Genomic DNA, 18,835 nt, shown 5'->3' with positions numbered 1-18,835 from the left:
GGCCCCCGCCTCCCGACCGTAGCCAAGCGCTAGGCCGGGCGGGCGCCCTCCTCCCCGCCGCCCCCGGGCCGGGGACTGCCCCTGGTCCCCGGGCAGCCAGCGCGGCGCTCACGGCGGGTCCCGCCTGGGCCGGGCGGCTGCGGGAAGCGCCTCCCGCCTCCACCGCCTTTGGGGGCGCCTCGTCCCGCTCGCGGCGCCTCATGGCGCGATGCAGCTGCAGTGGGAGGGAGAGGAAACCCACCCCCCTCGCTCGGCGGCCGCCTTTGTAACCGCTCAGCCCGGCGCGCCGCCTGGCCCAGCTCGCAGCAGCTCGGGGAACGCGCCGGAGCGCCGCGACGGGAGCAGATGGAGCCGGAGGGTAAGGCTGCGCCCCCTTCCCCCACCGCGCCAGGCCCCGCTGCCCGCCCGCGGAGCTGCCCAGGCGGCGGCACGGCTGCTGCCCCCGGCCCCCCCCCCGCCGCAGCCCCGGGGAGAGGTTTCCCCGCTCGCCCGAGTTTTCTCCTCAGTGAGGGCTGGGGCGGCCAGAGGCCGCGGGGAGCGGGGCGGGGGGGGGGGGGGTCTCTCAGCGCGGCGGGAGTCGGGCAGCGGGCCGGCCCCGCTCTGGGGGCGCGCGGGCCGCAGGGGCAGCGCGGCCGCCCCGGGAGCGGCGACCCCCGCCCGCCCCCTCCCTCTTCCTACGGCTTGGCGGGCGCTGCCCCGCCCGGTCCCGGCGGCGCCCGGGGCCGGGGCCCCGCTCCTCCCCACACGGGGAGCTGGGCCCGGCTCGGAGCGGCGGGGGTCGGGCTGCCCCGCGCGGCACAGGCCCGGCCTGGAGCGGAGCAGCAGCCTGAACAGATCGGAGTGATGCTTATCTTTTTTTTTTTTTTTTTTTTCCTTTTTTCCTTGCCCTCCCCCCCCAACCCCCTCCCCACCACAAGCAAGCTGGCGTGTTTCTAAGGCAAACCCATTGTCAGAGGGGCCCAAACCAGCCCTCCGTAGGTCTGAGCTCACCAGCTGGGGCTGGCGAATGCTGCTGCCCTGGTCTTCCCCCTCGGTGGAGGTGAAGCACTGGCTGCGGGGAGTCGCACCTCGGTGCTTCCCTTGCAAACTTGGTGGTTGCCTGCAGGCACCTAGGAGAGCCTTGTCCCTGCACGGATGACAATGCTCATAGATTGCACGTTTGAGTAAATGTAGTACTAAGCTGTGTAAATATATTTTTAGTTCTAAAACCACATAAACCCGCTTTTGTTAAACACTGATTTTGGTAAGACTATTATTAAGTGCATAGATCAAATTTATTTTCTGCCAATCCATATTTAGGCACTAGTGAAATGCTAAGTTTTTTTCCACTCTCTTTTTGAAATACCTTTTGGAGCTGTTAGTACTTAAAATGTAAACCATTTCTAGTTGCAAATTGGAAACCTCTGAGCCATAATGGTCTGTTGCATTTAGCTGGCTGTCTCATGTAATCTCTACATTCTCATGCAAAAAAAGAAAGGAAAAAAAGTGCTCTAAAAAACCTTATGAGATGCATGTTTAGAAAATTGGCTGCATACGTCGTAGCTGTTTTTTAAACCTCAGTACCTAAGTCACATTTTCCATTCCAAATATTAAGAGTGGTTAAGCTATGTTAAAGGGATATACTCTACCTTAGTTCCCTTGCAAGCTTTATGGAATTTTAACACAAAGGAAAATGGCTCTACAATTTCATAGAATCAGGGACTAACCACTTCTTGCAGTGTCTGATACCCAGCAGCACCAAAGAGTGGGAGAGACTATTGGCAATTGTCAGTGACCAGAATTGGTTTTGTTGTCCAAGCGGAGAATTATGCAGAATGTAAATAGGATATGTATGGTGACAAATGTGTTGATAAAAGTATTTTTGGATTCTTTATGAGAAATTTAATAAAAAGCTAGTTTTCACAATGCTATTAGGAGGTTTTAGTTACACAGTTCATACTCAAACTAGCAGAGCTGTGTCTATAAAATCATACCCTGAAATAAGCAAGCTGGTTTTGTTCCTGATTTAGCTCGTTTATGACCCAGTTCTCTATACTGTATGTCTCCTTACCTTAATAAAGCTAGAGAAAAATGATAAAAATAAAACTGGGTTTAAGGGAATTACTTATTTTGAAGAAATAAATCCTTATTTGTTAAAAATGGAAGTTGTCTGCCCTGCTTCTCAGGTGGGTAAAGGCTGGATCAACCCAAAAAAGATTATGGTGAGTAGCAGATCTCCTGAGGTTCCCCATCTGCCCTGGATCCAGCGATATCCAGGCAGTCTGACTTCTGGCACCTCCTGAACTACTTGGGTACCAGTTTCCAGTACATTAAGTTTGGAGATGGGTCCTCCCACATGGATTGGAGCCTGCAGGAGCTGGGGTACCTGTGTTAGCAGCCTCTCTCTCCATTAGTTATAGAAGGAGCCAAGGCTCGTGCATTAGGTGCTCGTAGATAGTTGCTATACATATCCCACCGTGTGCGTGAATATGGAGTTTTGTTGTCTGTGGTTGTCTTCAGTAAGAGTTATTTCTGTTTTCAGAGTTACTGCACCTAGAGTGTTGATCTAATAGAATTCTGTAGAGGCTAAGCTTACCTCCTCTTGTGAATTTGATCAAAATGTGCTCTACTTGTGTAGTCCTGGCTGAAGTTATTCTTAAATGAAGCTGGAATTACTGTTGTCTAGTCTCATTTGATGCGTGTCTAAAACTCTTGCTGAAAATGAAGCCAGGACTCTTCCCACGGGAGCTCTGCCTCTTTCCAAATGTGCAGATGCAAGCCCTGTCAGGTGTCTTCCTCAGAGACAGGGAGGAAAGACAGGGGTTTGATACTAGGCTGTCCTTTCCTTAAGGAAATCCAGTATGGTATAGTAACGCCAAGGGAAATACTGACCCACGGAGTTCTTGTGGATGTTCCCCAAGCTCCAAATGTTGACTGAGGTGATAATGTGCGAGGAGGTTGGGACTTCAAAGCTTGAAGTGTCTCAGAGATGCAAGAGAGAATGTTATGTTCAAACCGATTAAAGTGGTGGAATCAAAAATAGGGTGGTGATATTCCTCATGGCTGGCTGTGTGGTATGAGCTTTCATAGCATGATCCAGAGTGAGGAAGACCCTTTTAGGTCAGTAGCTGTGGAAGCAGGTTGTCAAAACCCTGGGAGGGAAAGACTTGGGAAGTCAGAATCCAGGGTGATTATTTTTTTACTTGTTCATTGTTTACATTGCAGTGTTTTCAAGACAGGCTTTGTGGCTGGGTTTTTCAGAGCATCCAAAAGGTCTCAAACAAGCTGTGTGAAGTGGAATGATTTGGGAACTGCTGCCCTCTGAAAAGCTATCTAAAATCCATGTTTCCCACTGTTTTTCAATGAAAAATGAACAACTAACTTCTGTAGGAGGTCTTTGGGAACAGCTTTGTCTTCCTGTGTGTCTGTAAAGTGTCCCGCTCAATGGACACTGGATATTCCTCACTAAAGCTTGTCTGTTACTACTAATGCACCTCAATAATAATTAATATATGGGTTTTTTTCAAATTGTTTGTATTTTTTTTATGTTTTAGGGATCCTGTTAAGGTTATCAGACATCAATGAGATTGGTGCAGATGGTCCTGCTTTGGTTAGTGAGTGTGACCAAGTGGTCTATATGAGAATAGAAAGGACAGAGAGACAATGATGTGATTAATAGTTTGTTTCCTCTCTGACTGTACACTGGTTCTGGTTTCTGCAAAAGCTATGAACTTGTAAAATGCTTTTGAGTAAGATTAATTTTCTTCTTCAAGCTGTTTTGTAAACATTTAAAATATTTTTCATTTACTAAATACTGAAAACTCGAAGAATTTGAAACTGTTTAAAAGAGGGGTCTGGTAAAACCTAAGTAACACATGCTTCTAGCTCCCAGGACTGGATACAGATACTGTGTTAGAGATTTGAGCTATTGATTATGTAGATGTTAATTTGTCTGAGTGGAGTAAATAGTGTGGCAGATTAAAAGCAGTAATAACTACTGTGGTATTAATTTCTGTTGGCGTTAACAAATTTTTATGTGAAAATGATGCCATTTGCAAAATATGGCTCTTATTCTAAATTCTCTAAACTAGTTGAAAATTTCTTTTAAGTTAAAAAGTAACTTCATATATTTTCCAGACGTGAAAACAGAGAATTTGAGATAGCCTGAGATACGGTGAACTAGTGAGAGAGGGAAGAGAAATTATGAGCGAGTATCATTGAACTCCTCAGCTAGTTTTTTCCATGATGTGGCAACTCTCAAGCCATGCTCCATACCCACCAAAAGCTCTGAGGTCTGTCATTTTCTTGTCCTCTGACAACCCCTTCTGACAACTCTCCACTGAGCACCGAGCTCAGTTCCCCAAGCACAGGACCCTGGACCTCCACCGTGAAAATCCACATGAAATTGGGAATAGATGTTTGCAGATCAGTGTTGCATTTTCTGGAGCGTATGGTAATTAGAAGGCAGTCAGTCACTGCATGAAACTTTGGCTGGTTTGGAGGTTATGAGTACTGAAATTTGAGAAGGCCTTTGTTGGTGAAACAATAGTGGAGGTACACTGAAAAGTGTTTCCAGTGAAACTTCTTGCCCCTCCCTCTACTCTCCCCCATCCCATTCCCCAGCCCTCTCCCAAAAGCAAGGTTTAGTATAACTATATTTACATTTCATGCTTTGCAACGTCTTAAAATTTTATGGGTCTTGAATTTTATTTCGCAGTTCATGGCTTTTCACTTTATGTGTACCAGCTATCATTCATTTGTGGTACTGAAGTACTGTGTGTTTGCTTTACCTTGGTACTGGGTCAGTGTTATAGGAACCAGTGCAGAGAAGAAATGCTAATCCATGGTGACTTGGATGCTGCAGTCTGAATGGAGCTACAGCATGATGTTCATCTCCACTCCTTCATTGGTATTGCCATTGCTTTTTCTGGTCGTAGTCACCATGTACTTCTGTGAGAAGTACCCAGGGTGTGCAGTTGTAACCTGGCTTCTCAGAGTTAATTTACTGAGTTTAAATGGTGTTATTTAAAGTACATTGCCTCTGTGGTCCCTGACCGCTACCGCTCAAAATGCTGCTCTCCCTGCTTTTTCTTCTGGTGTCATTGACTTTTGTACTATTTTCATCTTTCTGTGAAACACGATTGTATTTCAGAATATATTGGTATTAGCCGCTTCCTTGTTTTTTGAGTTGCACTTCTCTTATTATTTGTCCAGGCTTAGGACCCTGGTGTGGGACAGAAAGCCAGCGATTTAACTGCTGTGGGAGGGCTCCGTGGGGAATTGAGCAGGAAAGTTGGGGTGAAGAGGTTGTTTACACATTATAACCTCAGTCATCTCATGCGGGATTCCCTGCACAGTCCTTGGGGGACTCAGAGAGGTGATTTCATCAACTCTTTACCTCTAGAAGTTCCATTAACAGAGGGTCGAGGTGCCTACCTCAGAGCTGGGCTGTCTTGAGTAACCCTTCAGATGCCGTCAGGGTACTTTTTTCCCTTTGCCTTCTTTCTCTCTTCGTATGATTAATGTTTTGGTTGTGAACTCTAGAAACCTATGGCTCTTTGACAGTCAACTGTCAGCATAAAAAAGTTGCAGAAGTGATAACAGGGGATTTTTCTTCAGTGTTAAGACCCTTAGTACTGCCTGAATGATGTAATAGGCATTGGTGGTGGGACTGGGAAGTCCAGGCTTACTGTCTCATGGCATCTCCGAGAGACCGGTGTGACAGACCTTTGTGGGTTGCACTCTGTACTCCTGTTGGGCATTAATAGCCTGGAGAAGGAGCTTTTTTGTTTTGAAGAAATGTGCCAAGCATTACCAACTTTTTGTGTCTTAAATGCTGGTAGCTTTCTAGAGGGCTCTGTTACTAAAAGCAAGAATAACCATGTCTAAGTTTTCAAATTGCACAGGCTTTTATGGTATGTTTAAATGTGTTGGAAGTATTGGTTGCTGTTCTGAAGCAAGCTCCTGACATTGGGTAAGAAGCTGTCATCGGGCAGTGAACGGAGTAATGTATAATTCATGGTCTTCAAATATGTTGTTAGTAGTAGGAAAAGGCATCTCTTGGGATGACAGAATCTTCAGGGTGTTAATAGAGAGGGATGGAGCAGACCACTGGCAACTGCTGTGAGAGGCAAGGAACTGCTAAACATTGTAGGTCTTAATGAATTTCACTATGGCTATGAATAATTATATTACTGAAATTATATTTTTAAATGCTGAAGCACCACCTTTTGAAAGATAATTCTAGTTCTTTAATTTCTTCAAAGACTGATTTGATGCTGCTTCTTAGAAATTCTTTGGCTTAAAGAAGATTCGAGGAGAGATTGTTTTTAGGCTGGATGGCTGTATGAACCAATTTTGCATTATATTTGCCATTTTCTTCTCTTCAAGCATTTTGCATACTCTGGTGCTGAAGCGTATAGAGCCACTGCTTTAAGTGTAGCTACCTCTACTGTTAATTTATGATACTCATTGAGCTGGTTAATTAATGTGAAAGGCTAAAACACTGACACTTTGGACTCTGGTTAGGTGTCAGCCTGTTATTGGAAGCCCAACCTGTGTCCTTTGGAGGAGGCATTTGGGTACAGTGGATGCATGCAGCATACACATCTCTGCATGTCATCGTGGCAACCTGGATGGAGATTTCTGGAAGCTACCAGCCTTCATATTAAAGAATCTTATTTCTAGAAGTCCAAAGAGCCCAGTAGTCCCAGTATTTTGTGAAAGGCAGGGAGACATCTAAATATCGCTTGGATGTCAGAGGTTTCTCCTGTTTATTTTAAACTTCTGAAAAGCAGGCAGGTGTCTGACTATAATAAAGGAATTTAACACTGGGCTCTAGTTTTCTTAAACTCTTGGCCTCTTTCTTCTTTTTGAGCTTGCAGGCTCTGAACAAAAATTCTCTCTTGGTAACTTAACCCTGAGAGCAAATATTTACATTCATGAGATTCTTGCTACTTCAGCAATCAATTTTGGGCCTTGAGGTTGGAACAGGGTGAAAGTTACTGTACAAAACATTGGGGCTGGGAAAGGAGCGGGGAGAAGAAGCCTGAAGAAGCCTCCAAATATGGTTTTACTGTGTTTGGTAGGAATCACCTGTTCCGTGTATTTTGGTTGTGACTCCACAAACACTGTTCTATTCCAGAATGAGTTTTGCAGAGATACCATATTTCCTGCCACTGGCCCTATGCATCTGATGGGTGCTTGTGATGTAAATTTCACCCATGTCTTCAGAATGCTGAATAAAAGTGTTTGTGTGATAACTGAATTAAATGGAGCAGTAGAAGGGAAGACTGAGATGGAGGAAAAAGTGGTGAGCACAATGCAAAAAACATTGAAAGGATTGTAGGAAGAGATTTTGAAGAAAGAGTGTTTTAAAGTCAAAATTAGCTAAGAAATCTGAAATTTGTAGAAGAGGACATATTTACAAAACACTGTTTGAAATTAACCCGTGGACACTGCAGAGATAAAGGAAAGATTCTCCAGGGTACAGAACAACAGAGAACTGAATAAGTAAGAAAAAGGATGGAGTGGTCTCTCCCAAAACAAATGTAGAAAAATACCACCATGTCTCAGCCTCCTGTGTTTTTTTTACTGCTGTCATCCAACTGCGTGCCCTGTGCTGGCTGTCACCATTCCTGGGAAAGAAAGAGGATCACAGCAAACTCAGTTCTCACCTTCTGTGGGAGAAATAGGCAGGTTTCTCATGCTGGTTCACAGCAGAGGCTGCACACTGCTGCAGCTTCCTCTCCCCAGCCCATCTCTGATGCACGGCTTGGGACTATTTTTGGAGCCCTACACTAGTGGTTTGGCCCTGGGGCTGAACTGCAGCTGAACGTTCCTGACGGTAAGCTGCCACGAGCATGGGAGAGAGCGTACGCTCGCATCGGAAAGCCAAATGCATAAGCCAGTGCAAACTGTGTACCGTATTCCCTCTTAAATTTGACAGAAAAAGGGATTGTGGCCCCAAAGCTACATTTGTACTGTTGATGGACAAGGTTCTACTGGAGTGGTGGTTCAATCTCCAATCTAGCCCTCAGGCTGTAACAACATATAGCTACATGTTGGAGCTGTTATGGTTTGCATTGAAGTAGCATATACGGTTTTGCTATTTAATTCCCCGCCCTCTCCTTTTTTTCCCCTATTTGTTGAATATCTGCAAAGCCTGGGATTGGGGGTGTATGAATTTTGCCTGGAGGAAAGTCTCAGCTGTTCCAATTTCCTGTGGAGCCAGGTGTGCCACCTCTGTGCATCACTCCTACCAGCTGTGGGAGTTGTTCACTCGGAGTGAAGTTTCCCATAGAGCAACAAACAGTGTTGCCTGCTGAGCCCTGCTGGATCTGTTTTACTAATTGCTATTGAAATTCTTACAGCCTGTTTCTTGGCTGCAAAAATGCAGAGCCAAATATCAAAGTTGGGGGGAACCCCCCCCCCCTAATTATTATGCAGTTAGGAAATTAATTTTTTAAAAATTTTTTCAACTTAACCAAATACATACCTTGCCATTCGTAGTTTACTAATGGAGGTGCAAGTGTTCACAGCTAGCAGAGAGTAAGACCTCCTCAAAAAAGTAAACTGAAAAAAAAAAAATAAACAATTCCCCTGTCTCATCCATACTGTCTGGAGTTGTTGGAATTGGGTTGTTGGTCTGAGTTATAGCTGCTTGATTTTAATGGTTGTGCAGTCGAAAAAGTTTCTTTACTTGGAATGCAGAACAGATGCTTATTCACTTGAAAGGATAGTCTAATTTTTTTTTTTTTTTTTTAATTTCCCAGACCATGCAAGGCCCACAAGTTATTTTAAAAATTGCTAATCCTCTTGTTAGGACAAAGAAACTGTGGAAGTAAATTTTGAGGGTAAAGGAACTGTTGAGTTAATTGTCCATCTAGTCCAGGGTTCAAGCTTTGCCCTGGTCACAGCCACTGCTTCAGCTGTGAAAAATTTTGTAGCAAATGGTTATGGAATAGCTGGCACCAAGATGTGGTTTTATTTTTTTTTTTTCTTCCCCCACACCCAGTTATTTAAAAATTGGGTTGTGTCTTAAATCAGGAGGGTTCATAAACTTGCAGAATTCATGGACTCCACTGAAATAGAAATTTTCTAATGACTGGTAACAGATTTAGTGTTGTTATAAGTTATAAAAAAAGTTCATTTCTAGTTGCTGAGAAAATATCTACAGACTGGTGCCACTGTTTTACTTGTATGTTCAAAATGTTAAAACACGGTATTTTGACAGTAAACTTGGGGAGGTGCGGGGTGTTCAGCCCCATTGCTGTGTGCACAGGCAAAATGCTGCATTTTGAATTTAAACTGACTCTCCCAAAGCAGTAAGAAACCTGCAGATAAGTTGCCTCCAACTGGAGCACAGTGTACGCTGTTTTGATGCTTCATTTTCTCTCCTCCCTCCTTGTTGAATTAGGTTTCAAACAAAACCACTATTTAAAATTGAACAGGATCTTGCTTAATGATTATCTATGGCAGCAGAGCTTCCATAGGGTGATGTTTTGTTTTCTGTTCAATGGAGAGGTCAGAAACCTAGGAGCTGCAGGTGGCGCCTGTAATTTGGGAATGGCTTGGTGAAATGCTGTTATGAGATCTTAAACCTTGAGAGCACAGGTTTTAAATGTGGTCATTTGATTTCCACTACACCTGCTTTTGCACCTACATTGCTTGGGTCTCCCAACCACACAGGTATCAGCTATGAAGAGTATATTCAAAATCTGCCAAACACATTAGATCATCCTGTTTCCTGATTTATTCCATCAGGTTCATTGGATGAACCTCAAACTCCTGCTGAGTCCTGGTCACTTGTTTGTCCTACTCCAGGGTGACTGAGGAACCCTCGTGTGCTACAGGTGGAGTTCAGCATCATCCTCCTACTTGCTTTTTCCATTTCTCACTGTTCTTGGACCCTTACCTCTCCTGACATCTTGCGGTTCTGTGGTACCTTCAGGATATTCCTGATGACATCTCTTTTCAAGATGTGTTTCTGTTGTGGCATCTGCTTGGCTGACAGTCTGCAGTAAAAATTAATAAAAAGCAATTTGCTACAGTTATAGGCTAACTTAGCATTGATCTTCAGATCCTTCTGGTGGCCAGATTGCAAAAATGCACATTCAGCCCTTTGAAACTTTTGATTTTAAATCCTGAACCTTGAGGCTTAGATAGATCATGTGTGTGCAACTTTGATAACTGCATAATTATGCTGCTGTTTCCCCCTTTCTTTTTTTCTGTTTTTTTTTTTTTTTTTTTTTCATCCCTATAGAATTCATGCTCCTCTATTTTGCCATGGAAAAAAAGTTCTTATGTATCATCAGACTTTTGAGCACGTTGGCTCTGGGTGTAGCTTGCAGAATTCTGAGTGTGGTGGTATGATAAATCGTCATTCCCTAGAACTGTGCATCTTATGGGGAATTCCTCAGGTACCCTACAGAGGAGGCACTTTGCATTGAAAACTGATTTTTTATTTCACCATGTAGTAGGGAAAAAAAGATGAAGGTTCATCTGATATCCATTTGATTGGTAGATTGATATATCATATTGATCTATCTTTTGAATGCATTAAAGATGTCTAAATGTCATGCATCTTAGTTTCTGAAAATACTGTAAAATCAAAAATTTGCACTGAAGTCCTTCAAATACTTTTTTTTCTGGAACATGAGTTATTTTTAAAATGTTGGTTAGAATTTTCAAAGGGAGCACAGTTAAAAAAGGGGACCAGTTTAAATGTGACTTGATTCTGTAACTTGCATTTTGGTTTTGTTTATTTTTTTTAAGACTTGAAAATCTGGTGGTTGTTTAAGTTTTTTTTTAAAGTTGGTGATTGTGACTGCAGTGGTGCCATATGCTTTTTCAGCAAGGAGACAGACCTTAAAATCAAAATTACTATTTTTCATTCAGGGGTAATGATGCAAAAGAGAAGACTTTCATTTATTTCACTTAGAAGCAGAGTATAGAGAGTGCTCTGGTTCTTAGTTTTTCAGCAACTTTGATATTAAAAGACATGACTCAAAGGAATTTTGCATTTTACACCTGATGCTTCTGCTGCCAGATATTGAGGCGAGGTCACACTTAAAGGGATTAACAGAGGATGGAGCAAGATAAAGCCTTGTCTGAACAGCCTAAGTAGGTAGTACTTTGCATGGATATTGATTGTTCTTGTATGTATTATAATGTCAGTGGATACAGAACTAGAGTCAATCAGTCTAGAGATTCTTAGAGAAAGGGAATCTGTTTGAAAAATGCTCATCCAAAAGGGTGCCTAGACTGGAAATATTGCTGGTGATGTTCAAGTTACTGTTAGATTTATATGCAGAGTTCTGCTTAAAATGCTGCTTCTTTATCATATGTATTTGTAGGTGGTGTTATAGCTGGGTAATAGACTCATGGAAATGTGTCTGTTGATTGAATGTGTAATTAATGCTGTATGTTATGTCCAGAATAAGAGGTGTAATTCACGAGATTTTCCTTCATGAAGACTGTATTTAGCAAATAGGTTTGATTTTTGTATATGTTAGGAATGTGCAGAAGCTGGATGTAGATTGTTACACTTCCTTGTTTTGGCTCTGACTTTCATTGAATTTGGTTTTTAGTGATGAAAAAGTGTTGCCATGTCTTTAGCTGACCCTTCAGCTGACTCTGAATTTGTTCCCACTCCCTGCACCCAGCTGGCCTATTCAAAATAGTGTGTAGAGTCTTCATTTAAATTGATTAAACGGTAGTGTCTGATTTCTGCCCCTGCCCCCTTCCCCCCCGCCCTTTTAAAATACACTGAATGTATTTTTAAGAGCTCCATGCTGGATCTCACAATTGCAGGATTTCAGCTAGCTTGTTTAAACAAAAAACCAACAATAACTGGAAGTCTGCATTTTTTCTGCATTGTTATTTTTACATTTATTTAATGGCAGGCATGATAAAGTCTGATTTATGTAGGGTTTGTAGTATAGACTCAGCTGTGGATTTCTACAAGCAGAATTTTAGAGAGCTAAGAAGTGTTTGTAGAAGTTAGATAATGACAGTATTTGGTGCTGTGCCCTGGCTAAAATATGTTGTGTATTAAGTAAAGATATCGGTATATCTGGTCTCTTATTTGGAGCTGGTCTAAATGAGTCAGTGTTGCTTCTCTCTTCAAGCCTACCCATTAAATCTGTTCTCTGTGTAGTCTGAATATAGGGGCTAAAAATCAAGTTAAATGCTTTTTCAGTTTTTGTTGACTAGTGAAATTAAATCTCACATGGTTTTTGGCTTGGGTTTTGTCTTGTAGTTTGTTTGGGTTTGTTTGTTTTTTAATATCAGTTGTAGCACAGTCCCTGCTTGACAGCAGTCAGGTATATGACTTCCTTCTGGGCTGTTTTTCAGCACTGACAGTTGTCTTCTAAATATTTGGTCCAAACTGGCAGATTCAGACTCCATCAGGCAGACCTGCTTCCGAATCCATTCCTGGTGCAGTAACTTTTCCAGAAGGTTAATGCAAGTGCTTACAGTTTCTTCCTTCCCTCAATCTCTATCATACTGATCATGTAAAAATAACTATTTGTGTTTAAATTTTAATTGTTTCCTTTTTCTAGTCGCCAAATCTAGGAGCACTCCTTAAGCAATATGATCCTTGGCAGTATGAGCTCAGCTTTAGTTTGCATTGTATGTTGCCAGATCCTTCTTGTCTTCTGAATTCAGTTTGGCTAACCCACTATTAAAAGTGGGCTTGCAATGTTTGTAAGCTAGGGCACTTATATTGTGTAGCCTGAATTATTATAAACAGTGAAATGCTTTCCACTCTCTGCACAGTGATGTTTAGTTTCATGGTTTTGGGGATGACACTCCAAAAACAAGCACTGATACCTGATTTTTAATTGCTGTAGGTGGTCTACAATACTAAGCAGACCCAGTACAGCAGGAGATAAAATATTTACCAGTGTCTTGTCAGGGGAAAAAAAAGGTTCTTCTGAGTTCATGGGGATTCATTATATTCCCTTGCAGTTATATCCAGCTTTGTAAGAAACTTGGTATTTATTTTGCTCAGGTTTAGGTCATAAATATGCTCAAAGACCTGACCCAAACAGATTTCCCTGCAAGTCATGGCATGAGTTTTCTTTCCTTCTTGTTCAAATGTTTGGTAATCCTTAGATTATTTTAAAAAGTGTTTCAGTATAGAGATTGTAAAGTAATGTCAGTGTTTAAGATCTAGGGTGCTTAAGAGTTAATGATTTTTTTCAACATATCAATATCATTAGGAAAAAACCCAAGCTATTATAAGTTGTTTTTCTACAGTCTTTTCCACTCTCTAATTACAGGTTTGATCCAGGTTTTATTGTTTAGGTGGCATGATAGACTTTGGTCAATAAGAGCAGGAAATTACAGGGACAAATGTTTACTGTATGCTACATGCCTCTGTTTCAATGGGAAAATAAAAGTAGGGGCAAAACTTTTTTTTTTTTTTTTTGCCTTCGTTTTCCTCTTTGTCAGATGGGTGTGAGTTCATTACAATGGAAATTAGTTGAAGAGGCTCCATTTGCCATACTGCTTATGAAGAACATGGATACATCTAGAAAGACTAGATTTCTTTGAATTTGGGAGATGATGAAAAATTAATGTAATAGAAGATGTTCTATGATCAGTGGCTTGAGGATTACATATATACTTCTGAGAGCAGTGGGGAAAGTAAGATGCTGGATGCTGAAAAGTGAGGGGATTTGGGTTCTGTCAAAGAAAGGAGCTTTGCAATGATCTTATTCAGTGGGGAATGCTCTAAACCATTGATGCTCCTCTGCAGCAATTCTGCGTCTTGCAGGGAGTCACAGTGGTAGCAGAGATTGTCTTGGCATCTTATAATGGCTAATCAAGTCTCAGAGAAGAAAAGCATTTTCTGCATTTCAGCAGCTGTTCACCAGTGCTCTGCTGGTGCTGTAGGAAACTCCTAATTGTTAATATTGTTAGGAATGCTCCCATCCCACCCGCCCCCCCCCCCCCCTCGTCCCTTCCCCCCCAAACACATTGCAAGCCTGAGTGACTACTGTGCTGGCAGACAGCATACTTGGCACCAACAATAAAGGCAACACTAGAAAGATGTGTATTTAAGGAATCTGTAAGATGTATGTCAGGAGATTTCTTTAGCTGGAAGCTGGTGCTGTGGTGGAGTTATGTCTGTTTGTATTGAATAAGCTGCCATTTAATTGAGTCCTCAGAAGACCACAGATCTCCTCTACTGGAAAAAGTGGGTGTTATAGGAAACTCTAGATATAGCCATGCTAATTCTTATAAATCTCTCAGCTTCTTTTCATGCCCCTAAACATAGGGTTTGCAATCCCTAATGGGGGTATGAAGACACCACATTGAAGTGGCTTTACTTGGCACTGTGTTAAGACATTCTGGTGCCTTGAGCCATAACACAACTTGATTCTGGCACTTTCACTGCACTGCAGTTCATGGAGGAGGGCTCTTCTTATCATATATGCAGAGTTAGGAACTTTTTATCCTCCTAGGACTAATAGCAAGACCATATTTTCACCTTGGAGCACCAAGGGGTATCTTCATGGAGCAGTATACCAATTATTACTTTTTCAATTTTTAATAGATATTTCAACCTTTAAGGTTACCTTTAAAGTAACCGTAGTTACTTTTAAGTATTTTTAGATTTCACCCAAAACCATTGGGCATGGAATTAGGAGGTTACTGGGAGGTAAGGTGTTGCTCAACTGACTATTCTTTCAGCTTTTTCTGCAGTTTTTAGGCAGATCACATTTTGCACTTAGTCACTTGAGAGTTTTTAATCAGGAGAACCAGAAACTTGTCCTGTTTTAAGTACTGACACTTTATAATTTAAACAACTGAACCTTTAGATGTTAGTATACGGTACTTGCACTTTAATCTGACTGTGAATCAGCTACCTTTGAGCCTTGAGGTAAAGCTTTTTGGTCTTTGTCAGCTCAGTTGGACTTCTGACAGCTATTGAGAAAGTCAAAAAGAGGATTGGCTTTGTTTCTTCTGATCTGTTGGAGCTTTTTGTTTCTCCTTACCTCATCTGGGGCAGTTGAGGACTTTATTTGGACTCTGTAAAAAAGAGGATTAGGTTATTTGGACTGACTGGAAAACCCTGCTGAACTTGGGAGGTTCAGCTTTAAGGATGCCCAAAATCTTGGGTTGGATCGAGGCTAGTTTGTTAAAGTAAGACAGGACAGCTCTTTGCATGAAGAGCTCTGCCTGTTGGTGTTTTGGATAACCTTTAAGGTTTCAACTTGATTTAGAGTGTGTAAACACATGATCTCCCTTGCAGTCAGATGGATCAGCTCTCTATCTGTAGCATTGCCATCTTATCAGTAGCAGCTGTGACTTGGGATGCAGAGGTGAGCAGTCCCTAACAAATGTTTTTGCAGTGGGTGCTGCCTGTTAGAAATCCCTGCTGAGGAGCTTGCTCTCGCCTCCTTATGAATACCCTTGTTTAAAAAAAAAAAAAAAAAAAAAAAGGCTGCAGCGGTTGGTTTCTTTCTTGTGCCAGGTTTGGGGGAAGACTGGATTTGTCTAGTAGGGGAGGCATGTAAACAGTTCTTGGAGTATTTTTCTTCCTGGTTCAGGAGTGGGAAGCAGTTCCAGTTGCTTTTGTCCCTATTAAGATGTATTCTTAGTTTTTAATGTTTAGCAGTAGGTTTTGCTTAACATTAGCTTTTACATTAAAATTAGTCAAAGAAAGGAAAAATAGCTTCTGTCAGTTCTGTCTACATCAGCAATAAATGCAGCCTATGGAGGTGAATCTATGGAAAGCAGCTGGTGCTGAGGGCCCTACATCTGCCTGGTGTATTTGAAGGGCTTTAACATTGTATCAGCTCTAGGTAGGCCCTGCGGGTCAAATGCCTGTTAGCTGCTCTTGTATGCTAGAAGCACTCAACGAATGCCTCTTCTCATTTAATTTCTTCTGAAGGGAGTACAGGTCATACGCTCTGAGACTGTGCTGAGCTACAAACCAAAGCAGGGTAGGGTGAGGCAAGTTGAAAGACTGGCTTCAAAGGACCCTTTTGGTCAGAAGGGTAATGGGGGTGGGGACATCTGTAGCCAGCCCCGCTGAAACCCTGAACAGCGGCTTTGGACAGCTGGCTTGGTAGCGCCGTGCTCCAAGGCTCAGACTGAGTCTTGGCCGGTATTTTCTGTCCGAACCTTTGATCCCGCACAGGAAAGGAGCATCAGAGAGTGGATTGATTCTATATCCAAAATATACTTTGCTCTTCACTTTAACTTTGGATTAATACTTGAACTTGATGGAGTCTGACTTCTGTAGACCTTGACAAACAGAGCCATGTTGTGGAGGCCGGGTTGTTTTCTCTGGCAATCAGATTTTGTAGTAGTTTCAAACAGTTAAAAATCACTTTAATACCATCGATAGCCATGATCTTCCACAGCAAGTGATTAAATTGTTTGAAAGGAACATACAGATTATTTTTCTACCTTGTAACTTAATAAACATTCTTCTTCCTAAAAACTTGAGTGTTTCCTGACAGTATCTGCCCCATGGTTTGCTTAACAAGTTTGCTAAATAATGTATTACAAAATCAATGTCTTCAAAGTAATAAATTTGTCAGGGGGGAGTTACTTTTAGAATAGAAGCATTAAAAATAATAGAAAATAATCTTTTGGTGGTGATCCTGGCAAAGGATTTTTTTTCCTTAAATTTTTTTCTTTTTTTTTTTTTTTTCTTCTCTAACTTCATCAGGAGTTTGTAGTCTCTCTTCTCTTCTTGACAAGGTCTCTTACTTCTCTTCAGTGATAAGAAAGGAGGTGTATATTTTTTCAAATCATGACATCAGAGGTAGTTAATCTTGGTTTAGAGAGAGGAAACCAAAATGTGTCTTGAAAGGGCACAGAAAGAAATAGGTTTGGTTTCTGGTTAAGTATTTGCTCTTTCATTTAAAGCATTGGAGCATACTTTTTGGACTTAAGGCATCTGATTTTTTTTGATTCTCTTTTTTTTCCACATGAGGAAAAGCAGTTTGACGTACCACTGAAGGCAACTGTTTTCCTTTAAAGCTCCGGTTCCAGTTTCAGGTAGTTACTTATGGATCTCAGATTACATTTAAAAATGTAATTTGACTGAGGTTTTTTTTATGTCTTTGCTGGAAACATACAGCTTTTTAGTAGCTTTTGGGCAGTAAGTCATAAATAACTCAAATTTCCCAAATTTCAGTGAGATAAGTCCATCAAATCCCTAGGTGTGTTATGAGAGCTTTATGACTGATCCTCTTCTAAACTCCTGCACCTGATAGAGGTTTGTACTTCTATTATTTGCATCTCTGAGGTCACAAGTAAATATTATCTCTGCTTAGTTTGTTTATTTTTACTTCCCTAGTAAAATTTGCTCTAAGGAAAGGTTACTTGCAGTGCAGTTCTGTGTCAGTCCACCAGATGACACTTGATGCTTAAAGATTAAAAGATGAGTGGTCTTGCATTAAAAATTCTGTATTCCTTTGTTGATTTAGAAAAAGACTAAAATTCGGTAAAAATGTTTTCATATGGTACTTTTAAAATTTTAGGTGTGCGTATCAAAAATGCTTATATGCTCTACTTGGGCTTTTCCTGTGTGCCCATAAGAAAAAAAAAAAATGAGGGGAGGCTTTTCTATAAAGACTTTGAACAGAACTTTACAGAAGATAAAACCACAGACGTCATCAGCTTCTGATAAACTGTTATTAGAAATTATACTCTTGTTGAACAAGAGGTTATTAGTGGGAGCAAAGACACTCAGAAGGGTGTATTCTTACACTATTAAGTTCATTGGAAGAGGGGTGTGTTTGTGATCCATTTGTGTGGCAGAGTGCCTTTGCAGGATTTACCACAATATTGACAGTAATTACAAATATGTAAATGGTTTGGACACAACTTTGTGTCGATGCAGAATGTTCTTGAACACATACTCATCTGTGCAAGCCAAGCTGTGATGTAAAACCAAGGGAAGGTGATTCTGTTTTGAACCAATGCAGTGCTGAGCTCACTCTACAGAAACGGTGTGATAAGCCAGAGGGTTGAAATCCAGTGTTAGCATATGTGTCCTGTGTGTATAAAAAACAGAGTAGGCAAATGAGCCAGAAAATTTTGCTGTAGCAGTATTTCTTTTCTTAGGTCAATGAAATAATACGTTGTAAATGGTTCTGGGTGGTGTTTTTTTTTTATCAACCTGGACTCACACCATCAGATACCAAACATGAGGTGAGTGCCAGAAGGCTCACAAACGATGAGAGAATTGAAGCTCAGATCTTTTGCGACAGGTCCTGGAGGCATGTACATCCGCAGCACTGTCATCATACCATATTTATCTCAGCAATACTTTTGTACACATGTAACAGTTTCTCAGTGCTGTTCATGCTAAGAAGCAATTCATAATTAGAGAGGAACATATGAGATGGGTCACATTTTGCTGTTCCAGTTCAAACTGCGTGGTATTTAGGAGTCTTACACATGTGTAAAAAGTTGATGGCTGCTTTGTAAGTAAAATGCATAATTTTATAGGAAGTAATCTCCCTTGTGTCAAATTACCAACTTTGTTGCAACTTCTGCTCTCTCATATCTTTTTCTTTACTGTCTGCTGAACATATTACTAAGGTGTTGTACCTAAGCAATGTGATCAATTCCAAAGTTGCAGTGTAAGTAATGTGCCTCACTGGTGTTTTTAATCAAAAGCTTTAAGATTAATCTAAAATGTAATTGATACTATTTTTGAAAGAATACAACTAAAATAGCTAGCACATGAACTAAGTTTCTTCTCCCAATCAAAAACATAAATCTATAGCTGTGCCTTACTTGTTTTCCAAGGTACCTTACTTGTGTTGCCTTTGTTGTTTATTAAGCAGCTGGTTTGCATTGCTTAGCAAAGTGTCTG

General features: G+C 41.5%; 1 protein-coding gene across 1 annotated transcript in view; it reads left to right on the top strand.

The window, feature by feature from the left end:
- Positions 1-18,835, top strand: part of FGD3 (FYVE, RhoGEF and PH domain containing 3) — a 114,898-nt gene continuing 96,063 nt past the window's right edge. Inside the window, 2 exon segments of the mRNA XM_042807033.1 lie at positions 1-319; positions 322-358. Of these exon segments, the coding sequence (XP_042662967.1) occupies positions 209-319; positions 322-358 (148 nt within the window). The 5' untranslated portion in view covers positions 1-208.

Source organism: Tyto alba, unplaced genomic scaffold (genome assembly GCF_018691265.1).
Source record: "Tyto alba isolate M040663 unplaced genomic scaffold, T.alba_DEE_v4.0 Super-Scaffold_49, whole genome shotgun sequence".
Taxonomy (NCBI): Eukaryota; Metazoa; Chordata; class Aves; order Strigiformes; family Tytonidae; genus Tyto; species Tyto alba.
The sequence above is the reverse complement of the archived record's forward strand: the minus strand, read 5'-3'. Positions and strand labels throughout refer to the sequence as shown.